Source organism: Fukomys damarensis, unplaced genomic scaffold (genome assembly GCF_012274545.1).
Source record: "Fukomys damarensis isolate Sample0158 unplaced genomic scaffold, DMR_v1.0_HiC HiC_scaffold_20, whole genome shotgun sequence".
In the NCBI taxonomy this organism is placed as follows: domain Eukaryota; kingdom Metazoa; phylum Chordata; class Mammalia; order Rodentia; family Bathyergidae; genus Fukomys; species Fukomys damarensis.
The window spans coordinates 4,140,718-4,155,602 of NW_022900932.1; the positions used below are offsets into that span (position 1 = coordinate 4,140,718).

At 57.6% G+C, this 14,885-nt stretch overlaps 1 protein-coding gene across 1 annotated transcript; it reads right to left on the reverse strand.

Moving 5' to 3' along the window:
* Nucleotides 1-1,281: 1,281 nt before the first annotated feature.
* Nucleotides 1,282-10,041, reverse strand: Bnip5 (BCL2 interacting protein 5). Its single transcript, XM_033766613.1, is given in 12 exon segments — nt 1,282-1,764; nt 2,752-2,816; nt 3,701-3,868; nt 3,937-4,393; nt 4,499-4,560; nt 5,269-5,922; nt 5,925-6,246; nt 6,394-6,458; nt 7,643-7,862; nt 8,016-8,189; nt 8,408-9,209; nt 9,811-10,041. Coding segments are annotated over 12 exon segments (3,369 nt in total). The 5' UTR covers nt 9,834-10,041; the 3' UTR covers nt 1,282-1,407.
* Nucleotides 10,042-14,885: the final 4,844 nt, after the last annotated feature.

A 14,885-nucleotide genomic window follows, 5' to 3' on the forward strand; every position in this document is an offset into this window, starting at 1 on the left:
GTCCTGAAGGTGTTACATAACCCACCCAGACGACAGATTATCCACGATGTCCCCACGCTGGGGGGGAAGCCGAGAAAAGAGGGCCAAGGTCAAGAGGTGTCCGCAACCAGGAAAGTGAGCCAGCCCGGAGCGGGGTGCCTGCCTGGTCCTGAGGACCACACATAGACCGGCTCTCTAGAGAAACTGCTGACGGCTTCTGAAGGCGAATCAGGGGCAGGGCCACCGAGAGACAGCACCGCTGTAGGTCTGCTCTGCCAGGGGACCTCTCCCACTGCAAGTCCCGGTCCTGCTTGTCCCACAGCAACTAGAGAACACCTCATGGTTTTAAAGCCACTATTCATTCAGCACTTTGTGCTCTGTGGGTTGTGTTGGGAGTCAGATTATCTTAAGTGAATCTGAGAGGGTGAGGAAATCTGTTCATCAGAGTCCACCAAGAAAACAGGAAAACTCAGAATTTTTAAAAGATCAGTGTCAAGTGTTAGCTCTGACAGGACTATCTCAGAGCCTTTGCTGGGAGCCTGGGGGAGAACAGGAAAGCCAGTTACAACGTAACCAGGCATGGTGGTTCATGCCTGTAAACCCAGCATCCTAGGAGGCTGAGGCAGGAAAATTGCAAGTTTGAGCCCAGCGGGGCAACTTAGGCTCTTAGTGAGATCCTGTCTCAAGTTAAAAGATTCAGGGCTGTGGGGATTTAGCTCAATGGTGCGCCACTGCCTGCCTCACAAGCGGAAGGACCTGAGTTCAATCCCGGTACCCCCCCTCCAAAAAAAAAGAAAGAGAGAGATAAAAAATCTAAAAGGTGCTGGGATGTAGGTCAGTGTGAAGGCCCTGGGTTCAATCCCCAGTGCTGCAGGCGTTTGGGGGAAAGGAAAGAAAGAAAAAGAAAGTAAGAAAGAGTGTTGGGGCTGATAGCAACCTTCACCAGTCACATGACCACATTTGGAAGCCTTCAAAACCAACCACCCATGGAGCCTTCTTGTCTACCTCAACCTCTCCTTATTTGAAATATGACCTTCCTGTGTTTGTTATTTACATTTTACAACAGTCTAGAACCGAGAACACATAAAATAACAGCACTGGCAGCTAAGAAAGCAGCCAAACCCAGGTCCCACACTGATAACAAGATGTGGAAACAGATTGGAACTGGATAAAGAAGATATTACCAGAGCTGGGCGTGGTGGCGCACACCTATAATCCCAGCCCTCAGGAGGCTGAGGCAGGAGGATCTGCTGTGAGTTCGAGACCAGCCTGGGTTACATAGTGAGTTCCAGGTCAGTCTCAATGACATAGTGAGACCCTGTCTCAAAAAACCAAAAAAAAAAAAAAAAGATGCTACCCACACAGTAAAATCAGTGACATTCTGGGAAGGAGAAAAGTGCTCAAGGTTTAGAATTGGTCATGGAGTCCCTAGTGAGGCAGTGGGGTTTCAATTGAATCCCACAAGTTCTCAGCTGAACCCAGGGCTACAATGCCACCGCCTTTCCCACCCTCTCTCACCGGCTGGGCCTCCTTGGATGGGCACTGGGCACCACCATGCTGGCCGTAGTGACCCCTAGAGCCCATGAGGCTGCAGATGGTGCGGCTGTGACCCTCGGCGTATTTGCTGCCCACGCCAAGGGCAAACGGGAAGATTCTCTTGGGAAGCAGGCTCCCGTCCCCATCCAGCGGCCCGGCCTTCCGGCTGCGCAGGGTGGCCACCAGCCTCCACAGGGAGGAGTCCGAGAACTCCTCGAAACACCTCTTCAAGCTGGGGTGCCTCTGGATCTGGACGCAGAATGAGGACGCCGTGAGTGCCGCTCCCTCCCCCAGGCAGCCGGGCTGGCATGGTGGCCCCCCTTTTGTGACATCCTCCACCACCCACCCCGGCTGCGAAAATTCCCTGCTGTGAGACCAGGATAAGTTGGAAGAGAAAAGCAGGGCTGCTCCCGGGAAGGCAGAGGAGGTCCACTGGCTACTGTGAGGCCACTGGGAGAGGGGCTGCATGCTGGTGACGGGCGAGGCACAGGCCCCAGGGTCCCATCTGTAACAAACTCTTTCTCAAGGGCGGGGAACCCCACGCTCAGAACTGGGGACACGCCCATGCCGAGAGCCTCGAAGAGGAAGAGGAGGGGTTTCCAGCACTGTAGGGCCTCAGCCCGCACGAGGAGGCGTCCAGGGCAGTGGGACACCGGGCTGAGCTCCTCTGCTGCACGAGTGGTATAAACTATATTGCAACAAACACTCGTCTCTTCTGCTGTTTGTCTGGCATTTCTGGGTGGGCTTTGTTTGGCCAAGTAGGTAATTATCCCTCGTGATGGAACTGATACTACCAATTCGATTGCTTTGGGACCCGCCAGGAGGTTGGTGGAGTGCATCTGTGTCTGTGTCTGGGTGGGTCACACCGGCGTGGCCTTGGGGCCTGGACCCTTGCTGTCCCGTGCTGTTCTCCTGCTCCGCTTGCGGCTCCCTGATCTAACAGCTTTGCCCTGCCCCTGCCTTGCGCTATGACGGATCCTGCCTGGGAGAAACTGACCACGGGCTGACCCGCTTCATACGCGAGACAACTTAAACCTCTCCTCCTTCAGTGGCGCGTGGGTGTCCACTACAGCAGAGCTGACCGGTACTTCTCCATTTTGCAAAGGAAGGAAACTGAGTCTCAGAGAAGTTAAGGAAAATGCCCAACACGGAGATGGAGAGACGGGAAGGGACCAGGGCTCAGGGGTGGGCAGAGGAGGCCCCGGCGCCAGGCTGGGAGTCCTGGGCAGTGCTCACCTGCCTCCCCAGCTCGCCATCCTCTTCCTGGAGCAGCGCCACCAGCTTGCAGATGACGAGCTCCTCTAAGGGAAGGAAGGAAAGAAGGAAGGAAGGGTCACTGGCTGGTGTCCGGCCCCTGCTGGGGCACTGTCACCGCTCGCCGTCGATAAAGAGTTTGTTTTCTCTGCTGTGCAGCATGAAGATCGGTTACAGCCAGCACAGAAAACCCTTCCTTCACCTCAGACTTCGGTGTAGTTTGCCTCATAGAAGCAGAAGGGACTCTGGTCTGCTGAGCCTCACCAGTGCCCACAGTCAGCTCCATTTGACAGATGGGAAAACCGAGGCCTCCCCCCATCAGAAATGCAAGTCTGGAGTAGGAGCGGCTCATCTGGACAGAGGAGGAGACACCGTGTGGCCACTGACACAGGAGTGCGCCTCCTACCCGGGTTATCAGCCTGACTGGGTGTCTGGCTGCTCACACCAAGGCCACAGGAAATAAGCAGGAAATGTTCGCGTGGCCATTGCCAACTGTTGGCCCTTTGAAGTTGACCAAGTGGAAATGTCCCTAGCACTGAAATCTGCAGATGCTACAGACCACAAACACACTCCAGCTATTACCATGTACACGGTATGGTCACCAGACTGAACAAGCTAGGGTCTGGGTTTTTGGAGCAGGAGCTCACTATGTAGCCCTGGCTGGCTTTGAACTTGCAGAGATCCTCCTGCCTCAGCCTCCCAAGTGCAGGGATTCTAGGCCTGTACCCAGGAGGTTGGTGGACACAGACACGGCCCCATGCCTGGTTAGACCTGGGTTTTATATATACTGCAAGCAAACCCACAAGAGCATGCCCAGGTCCCCCCAACCCCCACAGAAGAGACAGGTGTCTCTACCTGTAACTGCCCACCCCCATCAGCCCACGGCACCTGTGCACAAGCAAAGTCCCCCGAGGGAAAGGGAGGTACTGACTAGATTCGTGTGCTCTCTCCGGCTGAGGTTCCCCATCTGGCGTACAACTCCTGGCCTGCGAGGCTGCTTCCGAGAACCCAGGTGTGGTCCCTTCTGTGGCCGAGTGCTCCTGGAGCTCCAGGCCTTCTGCGTCTGGGGCAAAAGCACCAATGTGAGCAACTGCAAGGACTCAGACCCTCCCATTCCGAATAGGGCAGTGAAGAAAACCAGGGCCACGTGTGAACACTTCCCTCAGCCTGCCCCGGCCTCACTTCCTCCGTCCGTGGGGGGAGTAGGGGAGCGGGGAGCCAGGCCCCACGGGCTCAGGACGGGACCAATGACACCCCCGTGGGACAGCGGGGTACAGCAGACACTCCATAAATGCCAGGCAGCCTCCATGACAGTGTGGTCGGACGCAGCCCCCAGCCACTCAGCCGGAGCAGAGACAGGAAGCAAGATGGGAAGCCCATCACCTCGGTAACCCCAGACCTGCTCACCAGGGCCACCAACACACAGGGGCAGGAAGCTGGACCTCTTGGATGGCCGGGGCTCGGGGGTGGCAGCCCCCACAGTCTCCGCTCTCCTGGGCTCCTTGGAGCTGTGTCTTTTATGAGAAAAGGCTCTCCGGAGGCTGCTGGGCTTTTTCTCCTGGGATTTCTTCTTGCAGGCCAGGGCCAGGCTTTCTCCGGCTGCCTCGGTCTCCTGCACCAGAGTCTGCCATGGAGAGAAGAGAAACTGAGTCAGGGAGCTCAGGAAGGAGCAGCACCGGGAGGGGCGGCGTGGACCTCTGAGGGCAGGGTATAGCGATGTCCCCTTCACCTGCTGTCCCTCCGGCTCCTCCGCACCTTGGAGCAGAGCGAGGATCTTCTGCATGAAGTCGTCTAAAACAGATGGGAGCGCTTAGTGAAGCTGTGTGTCTTTGGGTCTTTGTTTCCTACCACCCCGCGGCTTCTGGGGTCGGGGCCAGGTGTGGCCAGGGCTCCCTCGCCCAGCCCCTGGGGTGACAGACCACTGACAGGCAGCCCGAAGGCACAGCTGGCTTCCTGTGACTGTGTCACTTCCCCTTCCCTGACCTAAAAGACCTCCGGCCCCTTCCCTCATCACCAGGGACAGGGCCTTTCGTGTCCCCTTCGAGGAGCTGCCGGTGACAGTGAGTCTAGGCCGGGCTCTGCCAAGGATAAATCTTAAGGTGGCAGCTTCCAGGCTGGAGCCTCCCTCCTCAGCCCGGACCCCTCACCGGAGCCCCGACAACCCCAGGGAGGAAGTACTATGACCGGAAGCTGAGACCCTCGGGGAAGGGGCCTGCCCACGGCCGGGGGGTGTGAAGGGCTGAGAGCTCAGCTTGGGCCCCGGGCCCTCCGGTCACACTGTCTAACCTGCCCCTGCGCCCCCCTCACCTGCCGTTTGCCCCAAGCAGCACCTGCTGCCCCGACAATTGAGTCTCAGAGGGGCCCAGGCCTTCACCCTGGGCCTGTGCGCCCTCCTTCCTCAGCTTGCGGCCCACCGGCCCCTCCTTTCCCCTGACTCAGTTTCCCTTCTTCAAGGGGCAGTTCAGACCAGGAGTCTCTGAGGGAAGGACCGGCACTGACTGGGTTCCGAGGCTCTGTCCAGCAGCAGTCCCTCCTCGGGTCCCTGGCATCTGGTGCAGGTGGGGAGCTCCAGGGGACGGGGGCCATCGCCGTCGGCAGACAGGGCCTCATGGGCTCCGGGTCCTTCAGAGCCTGGCGAGCAGAACGAGCTCTGGGTGTGTCCGCGGGGCGGCCCTGACTGTGGAGGGCACCGAGACTGGACCACACCGAGGCCCTGCTGCATGGCCGGGCTGGTCAGTGTCCCCACCTCACCTCCCGAAAGCCGACAGTCCCGGTGTGGGCCGCCTGCAGGTGAAGAGCAGGTGCCTGTCCCTCTCCGCGCACCTGGACCTCTGCCCTGGACGTCGTGTCCCCTGGCCAGGACCACCTCCCCCTGTGACCCCTTCTCCCCGGCTCGGGCTCCACCACCTCCCCAGGCCTCAGCCGCCTCATGTGGAAGATGGGATAAGAACCTGCTTCCTAAGACGGCAGTGAGGACCACGGGACGTGGAAGTGTGGCAGGGAAAGGGGACAACGGCCCTCGCACACCTGTAGGACAGGGCCGCGGGTGCTGAGGGGTGGGGTGGCTGGGGCTCCTGATCACAGTCCCCACGATTCCCCGTGGGCGGCCTGGCCTCAGGGACAGTGTGGGGAGGTCACCGGCCCTTCTCCGGGCCCTGAGTGCGGCCAGTCCAGTCCCCGCCCAGAAGGCGCCAGAGAATGCAGTGTTGCTATGGCAACCGCCAGACCCAGCTCACCGGGGCTGCTGGAGGTGGAGAGCCAGGGGCCACGGATGCACAGGGGCAGGAAGCTGGGCCTCTTGGGCGGCCGGGCCTCAGGGCTGGGCACATGGGCAGCACGCGCTCGCCTGGGCTCCTCCGGGCCGCACTTCTTCAGGGAAAAGGCTCTCTTGACGCGGCCGGGCATTTTCTCCTGGGACTTCCTCCTGCAGGCTGGGGCTGGGTTTTGCAGCAGAGCTTCTGGCTGGGGGGCTTGAAGCTGCCGTGGGGAAGAGGAGGGAAACTGAGTGAGGGCCCCAGCCTCGAGGAGAGGACCCGGCCCTGCAGGCAAGAGGAGCCGAGCGCCAGCCCCAGGGGCAGCAGGAGGAGGAAGAAAATTAGGGGCTCCGTGGGTGGGACTCCTCACCTCGTCCTCCCACTGGTCCCCCACTTTCTTGAGGAGTTCCACGGTCATCTGAATGACAGCTTCCTCTGGAAGAGAGCACGGTGCCTGTCACTCAGCACTTTCTAACACCTCTCGGATCAGCCTTCCAACCTGTGCACCACTGACTTCCCTCAACTCTGCGTATCTGTGGGCATCTGCTGCAGGTCTGGGAGCTGTGTGACTTTGGGTAAGTCTCTTCTCCTCTCTGGGCCTTCGGCTCATCTCCTGGGGATGAGGACCCTAATCCCTGGGGCCTGGAAACACGTGTGAGGCTAAGCTAATCTTCCGAGCTGCGGGGCTCCAGGAGGGTACATGGGTCCCGTGCCTGGCCAAGGGGAAGTAGGGAAGGGTGCTGGCAGGTGTGAGCTGAGCACCCCGCAGCTACCCGAGGAGCCACAGACCACGGAGACAGCTTCTTTCGGTGCCCCTGGCCTCACCCAGCCTGCCTGTCTACACAGCAAGAGGCCCAGGTAAGATCCCCTGCCCCCGGCTGCCTGGGGTCCCTTCTGGCCTCATCCTGTCTGGCTTCTTGCTCTTTGGCTCAAACAGCTACCTGTAAAATAACGAAACGCCCTCCAGAACAGCTAACATCCTGTCTTGCAGTTATTATTTGACGGGAGCAGAGCTCCTCTACTTCCTCCCTTCCAAAATACAGCTTTTTAAAGACAGGGACTGGAGAAATACGCATTCTTACTGACTTATCAGGAGGGATGATGGTACCGTGGTTGTGTTTGAGGCTGTCCTTATTTGTTACGGATCTGTGTCTAAGTATTTAGAGAAGAAGGTTTATTTTATTCTGCAATGGTTCTGCAAAAATATCCATCCACACACAGGCAGCGAACTGGCAGGGAGGTAACGGTGCGGAGCCACACAAATGTGCACGGAACTATTCTTTCTGCTGTTTTGCGCGTTTCATTTTAGTGGTGCTGGACATCGGACCGGGGCCTCCTGGAGGCGGAGCTAGCGCTCTACCCCAGAGCCATACCCCAGTCCTTGCTCGTCCATATATTTTTAAAATAAAATACATTTTACAAGCGTAAAGACAAGGTTCCCGTTCCCAATGGCACAGAAGGCAGGAGCATTTCCCAGCAGCCTTTCCAGTTCCTCGGACCCCCTTCCGCGAGACCCTGAGACAGACGAGCGCGGTCCAAAGCAGCAGAGGCCAAGCAGGGTGGGGGCACGCGACAGCCACAGCCACAGCCACAGCCGGAAGACACGGGGCTCCACTCACGGTCGGGCGTCCTGGGCTCCTCCTCTGGCCGGGGCCCTGTGGCTTGGGCTTGGGGAGAGACATTCGAGAGCCCAGCCCGGGCCCCTGCAGAGCTGGGATCGAGTCCACCAGGAACACACGGAGGGGGCGTGTGTGTGTCTGGGCGACACTCTTCAGCCTGTCCATCTGCACGAGAAAGCAGCACAGAATTCAAGCGCCACAGGCACTGGCCTGGCCAGTTCTAAGCTTAACCAGAATTTAAAAAATTTTAAATCCCAGACATGCCAAGATTTTGATTCGAAAACAGGCCGCCTCACCCCAGGGACCCTCTCAGCTGCTCCCCGCCACCCCGGAGCCTGGCTCTTCCTGGAGTCTCCTCTTGACGTCACCGCACAGCGAGCTCCGCTGCGGGGCAGAGCTCTGTGTCCTCCGTGCGGCTGGGACCCTCACCCAGGACACGGGATGTCGGCTGGGAAGGCGCTGGGGACCAGATCGCCCGTGAACCAAGGCTCCGTGGGGCAGCCACCTGCTCATACTCACCCGGGAACGTGCACTGGCGGAGCTGTGTCTAGAACCATAGGGACCGGGGTGGGGACCCTCTCTCCCTGCCCCTCGCACCCCACCCCACCGCCCTACTTTTCACCGGCGCTCCTCAAAGTGAACACTACTTAAGAATGTAAAACACCATGCGCCGAGCGCTTTCACACGGGCCACGGCCACTGCGGGAGACGGCAACTGTTTCATTTCCGTTTTGTGGGAGGAAAAATGAACTGAGGCTCAGAGAAGCAAGGCCCCCAGTCCCAGCCACACGGCCACTGGGCAGTGGGACCTCCAAGTGTTTGGCCTCGCGCACTGGGCTGAGGTGCTGCTCTGCTTCAGACGAAGGCCCCCACTGGTCACCTTCCCTCTGTCGGGGGCACCCTGGCCCTCAGGCTGGGACGGTGCATCACCCCAGGGACTGCCAGTCTGCTCACCCCTGCAAACTGGGCCCCCTTCGGCTTCCTCAGAGTGCGAGGCGGCAGCCATCTTGGGCAGCCGGGCCCGGTGGCCTCCTGCGTCCCGGTGGTGGTTTCCCTTGGCTTCCTCAGCACCATGCTTTCTGTGACCACATTTTTTGTGGCCGGTCTTCTTGTCCTGGGCTTTCTTCCTGAGGACCAGCTCCTCAGCTGCCTCTGGGGGCTGTGGGGGTTCTTCCTTCCCCTTTGGTCTCCTGCTGGCCTTGTCTTTGGGCTCCTCAAAGCCTGTCCTCAGGAAGAAGTTCAGCATGGTCTTCAGCCAGCCCTGCTGGGCCTGCCTCTGGGCCTTGTCCTTCTTGGTGTCTGGTGGATGCCTCTGCTCACTGAGGACAAACCCCCTCATCTCCTCCAGAGTGTGGGCTGCAGCAGCCCCAGTGCCCTGAGCCCCTGAAGATGGGCTGGGGCTCTGGGCACATCCGGCCCCGTCGCTGATGGCCCGGCGGGGCGCCTTCCTGCAGGGCGTGCCAGGCAGTGAGAGGCACTGGCAGCCGGTCGACTCTGAGTCCTTCCTGGGGGTGTGCGACCTGTCCAAAGACTGGGCTCTCCGAGGGTCCCCCGGCTTCTCCATCTGGCTACAAGCAAAACAAACAGCTCCCTTAGGAGAGGCCCTCAGAGGAGCACAGCGCTGCTCTTGGCTCCTTTCAGTCACTAACACTCACTTTGGACTCACGGCTCCAGAACTAAAGATAACCGATCTGTGTTAGTTCTACCCACTTAGTGGGATTTTATTACAGCAGCAATAGGAAACTCATGCCCTGGAGCCGGAGACACCTTCGCTCATCTTGTGGCTTTGGGAGGCTCATGCACCTTGGCTGGCCCAGCGCCTCCAGCCGCTGTACTATTTCCTGGGACCGCTCAGGGACCGTGAACGCCCAGGCCAAAAGCAAAGTGGTGCCCGACTACTTCCTTCCTGTCAATCCCACCTCCGACCCATCGGCAAAGTCTGCTGGCCTCACGTCCCAAGCGTGTCGCCTGCCGCCTCCACCTCCATCTAGGCCTGGCGGTGCGCCCATGGCCGTCTCCTGCTCTCCTTTCCTCTCAGCAGCCATGGGGGCTTTCAAAGCACACGAAAGGGGGTCATTCTCCTGCCTCCTCGGGGCCCCTTCCACTCAGAGTCCAAGGCTTTCCAGAGGCCAGCAGACTCCTCGTGGCCTGGCCCCGGATTCCACTCACTCACTCCTCTCACTGTGCTTCATCCCTGCTCCCCCTCAGGGCCTCCGCTCCGACCAGAATGTTCCAGAATGTTCCAGAATGTTCTAGAACATTCTCACGGCAGCCTTGCGGCTTGTTCCTTCACTTCCTTTGGAGCTCTGTTCAAATGCCTCCTTCTCCCTCCCCTTTCAGCTTCCATTAATGTACTCTTCCCACTACTGAGCCTCCTAATGTTATAATGTCACACTTTGTACGTTCGAGCGTTAATTTCTGAGCTGCGCTCTCTCCCCTCTGTTTTACTAGGCCTCATCCCCTGAAAGCCCCGGACAACGCCTGGCACATGACCGGCGTACAATAAGCACCTACTAAACCAATGACTGGAAAATAAATAAATAAATAAACATAAACCAGTGACGGCATGGGCAACACCAACAGTAAACTGTGCAGCATGCAAGTGGCTTAACGTGGGACAAATATACTCAGGCTACTCCAACCTCAGCGCATTCAGGGTCCTGAGAAGGAGCTGCCAATGGACTGACCACCCCGCCAAGCTGGGAGCACCTGGAGCAGGCACTAAGCTTTGCTTGTGTGTCTTTCATCTGAAACTCCTGCGGCTTTCTAATTTTTCCAAATGTGTTCAGAAGCCCCCCACCTTTTTTGGTACCGGGGATCTATCTCAGGTCCTTGCACTTGCCAAGCAGGCGGCGGAACCACTGAGCTAAATCCCCGGCCCCAGAAGCCTTTTGACAGAAAAGAAGAGAGAGAAATTAAATAAGGCTCTGAATCCCAAAATGCGAGCTCCCAGAGATTCCTGTGGAGTCTGGGTCCCCATGTCATCTACTCCAGTTTGACATCACAGCTTTCCCGTGTCCTGACTGAGGGGTATTTCAGGGTGTGGGTGTACGTTATGCATATAAATTGTATCCCCTGCCTTGACCAGCTAATGTGTTCTAGGATGTCCAGCACAGGGGCAAAATAAGCACCTGTAATTGCAATTTCATACAAGGTATGGGGGTGTGAGAAAGGCAGATAAAGAGTAAGAAAGAGCCCCCACTCAGGCACGGTGGTGCACTGGATCTCAGCAGGAGGCTGAGGCAGAAGGATTGCCGCAAGTTTGAGGCCAGCCTGGTCTACAGAGCAAGTACAAAACCAGCCTGGGCTACATAACAAGGCCCTGTCTCTAAGTAAGTAAACAAATAATAGGAAAAACACTTTTCCCTACAGAGAGATTCAAAGGTGTCACAGGACACCTCCCTCCCTCCTTCTGGCCCCCGTGTGGGGAGGATGGACTGGACAGGGCTGCAGCTCGGGGTGACCAGGCAGAGGCCATCGGGTGCCAGCAGTGCTGCTGGGTGACTGGCACAGACGACCTTGGAGGAAAGGTCAGGCGGGGAGAAGGTGGCAAATCAGAAGGTGGCATCTATTGTCTGATGTTTGCTAAGAGGACTGGCTGCACGGCACAGGAACCTCAGCGACCCACGTTTGCACTCTTGAAAGCCTCGGAGCCTGGCTGTGCTTCCAAAATGCAGCACGAGCCAGACAAGAAAAGCATAGAGGGAAATATCTGCCTTGGGCCCTGTTGTTTCTTTCAGCAAATGTTTCCTAAGCACCCAGCATGCACCGGGAATCATGCTTGGTGCTGGGGATCTGGACGTGAGCTAGACACGTCTGAGAGACTATGCTGGCCTTCGACAGGAGACCGGGGATGCTGTCAGCACTGCCCACAGAATGCTCCATCCCCGTCTGCTCTCTTTGTAGCAGCACAGTCTTAAAAGAAGATAAATTTAGGTTTGCAGAAGTATTTGATTTGTTCTGTTCTGTTTTGTTTGTTTTTTGAGACAGGGTCTCTCAACATAGCTCAGGCTGGCCTTGAAATCACAGTGATCCTCCTGACTCAGCCTCCTGAGTGCTAAGATTACAGGTGTGTACCAGCACACCTGGCTGAGCGCTATTTGATTTTTAAGGTCAAAGTGAGCCGAGCCAGAGCTATTTACAAAACAGTGTTTCAGAGAGTCAGGGAGTTGGAGCACCCTTGCCCGGCTAAGGGGAAGAGAGGTGCAGTGATCTTTCAAGCTGCCATCACCATGGAAACCATTTTTGCCAGTATAGTATCCTCCTACTGCCTTCAGAGAATATGCCACACTTTTGCTCAGAGTGGTAAAACAGCTCCACCACCAAAGTTTTCCCCGGCTTATTTGCTTCGGATCAGATAAATGTCCATGTTCCAGGTTCTCCCAGTTCCCTGTTGGTCCATTCCTGATGGCTTTTCAAGAAAACTGCCTGGATTTAGTCTCTCCCTCCTTAGAACAACCCGTGACCTGACCCAGCAGAGGTGAGAGAAGCTAAGAACTAGAGCCAGGCCCAGGAGCTGCTGCTGCCCCAGAAGCAGGGAGGAATGGCAATCCTCCTGCCTCAGCCTCCCGCAGGCTGGGATTACAGGTGAGAGCCGACACATGCCTGGTTTAGAGGAGACTTAGTAGGATCCACCTTTTCCACTCTACATGGCCACAATTCAGTCTGAGTGTTCTGAGTGTAAAATTCTGCTTAGCCAGGACTCAGCAAAGTAACACTTTCTTTCTCCTTCCTCTTTTTCTTGTTTTGGGTCCAAGTCACTCAGCTCGACTCGGGAAATCCCCACTGCCCTGGCCAGTCCTGCTTGGAAACCAAGCTGACCTTGTAAACATGTTTATTGCCTTGGCCGAAAGCAGATTCCCGAGCAAAGTCCAAATCATCCCAGAAATCCCCGGTGACCTGCAGGTCACAGGACTCCCAGACATGACGTCATGCCAGCCAGGCAGCGGCAGGAGGCCTCGGAGCGGGAAGGTCACCCAGTTTTCCCGAGCACGTGGCTGTTTGTTTTCTTTGCTGCACTGACCTCACCTGTGGGCCATTCTCCAGCACCGCACTCGGGCCCGTTCCGCTCACCGCATGGCCCTGTGTCCTGCTGATGTCACCGCCCCCTCCACCCGCCCTCCACACAGCGGGCAGGGCGGTAACACCGTGGGCTGCTCCGAGGGACAGCATGCGAGGCACACGCGTGTGGACTCATGCACACACGCACACACAGAGCAGAGCTGCGGCTGTCTGCTGGCAGAGACCTGGCGCAGTCACACATCCTCGTGTCCCCAGGCACAGGCACCTGCACCCCAACCCTCACCCCCCTGGCCCCGAGGGACTTCAAGGCCAAGACAGGCCCGGAGTGGGCGCCGGGGGTCAGCTTGCCCATGACACTGCCCTCTCCTCAGCTGTCTCCCAGGTGCTCGACGGAGACAACGCAACAGGCCACCTCTGTCTCCTGGGCCCCTCACAGGCTCCTAGGAGGAGACCCCTAAGGCCCTCGATCTCCTGCGCTGCGGGAATCCTTGGGGCTTGTCACCCCTCCAGCAGGACGGGCTGCAGTGCCGGCCTGGATTTAGGGGCTGCCCGCCCTCGGCTGAGCGCAGGCCGGTGATGAGCAGCTCTCACACACCCAGCAGAGGCCACCTTGCCCCGGGGATGTTGGACCCTGGCGGTCCCTGTCCCACTTTGGCACCGGTGGACCCACAGAGGACTCCGGATCCACCTGACCTCTCCCTACCCGAGGCCGCAGACAGGGCCACGCCACGCGCTGGTCCAGCCCTGCCGCGGGGGCCCCGTGGAGGGAAGCGCAGACCACCAGAGCCGCCTTTATAAAACCTCCCTGTCCTTGAACCGACTTCCAAGCACCTCAGTGACCGAAGCCTGCACAGCCACAGGCGATCACAACGCCTTCCATCCACCGGCTCCACGGCGAGTTGTCGCCGGGAGAAGTAGAGTGCTGACCCCAGAGGACTGAAAGGAGAAACTGAGGCCCAAGGACGCAAAATGCCCTGCTCAGGGAAGGGGCTGAGCACAGGTGTGGGCTGGAGTTCAGAGGTTTAACCCAAGTCAGCTGTGAGCTGTTCCAGGGTGTGCAGTAGGGATCTCATCGCTGCGTCTGGCTCCATCACTGCAGATGGGGAAACTGAGGCCCAGGGAGCACCTGGCAAGCTAAAAGTAGGACTGGGGGTCGGGCCCAGGGTCTGATTCCTAGGTATCCTTTCAGGATCCCGAGATACCTACCCACTCCTCCAGCCCCTCAAGAAAGAGGTAGCGGGTCACTTACCCTGGAGCACGGAAGTCACTCCTGTGCAGGGACACGTGGGCCGGGGTCTTCGGATCAACGGCTCCTGGTCGGGCGATGCCCCCTGTTTGCCAGAAGCTGGGCCCTGGGAGGGGAGACCCCACTCTCCAAGGGACAAGATGCTGCCGGTGCCGCTATGTCTCGGGACCCTTTGGGTCTATATGAGGTCGGGGGAGAGTCAATCAGGAGTCAGGGTGGGGCAGGTCTCCGCCCTGCAGGGCTGCCCGCCCCACCTGATAGGAGACTTAGCTCAGCCACCCTGGAAAGCAAACAGTTTCAGTTGACAGCTTCCTTATTGCACCCAGGTCCCTATAAGAAACCACGGCTTAGAAAACAGCCCTGCACCTGGCCACCGCCGGCCCCCACCTTCCCTGTGTTCTCTCTGAAGATCGGCAGGGACGGGCAGATGGAGAAAGAAACGTTACCGCAGAACACGCACATTTCTGGGCCTGGGGGCAAAGCCTGCTTGGAAGCTGGTTTTCAGATCCTGCCACCCATGGGCAGAGTAGCCAGGACTCTAGAGAGAACATCCTAAAAAGCCTTAAAAAGTCTAATTTTCACCTTCTATAGTGTCTGCCTTTTTTTTTCCTTTTTTTGGTACCAGGTATAAAATTTGGGACCTTGTGCTTTCGAGACAGGCACAGTGCCACTGAGCTACATCCCCAGCCTGCATTTTTTTTTTAAATTGAGCTTATTGGTACATTTGAGGCACACAGCACAGTTACATTCATTATTGGGATCTTGTACCCCTGCAGGACAGGTCTTGGTTCAGCCTGCATTTTTTTTTTAAAGAGTACCTATCTAGCCAGGTATGGAGGTGCACACCTGTAATCCCAGTAACTTCGGAGGCTGAGGCAGGAGGATCGTATATAAATACAAGTAAGAGTACACACCTGTTTCCAAAAATTCAGAGGAGAAAAATAGCTTTATTTAAATAGAAGCAAAACGTTAGTCA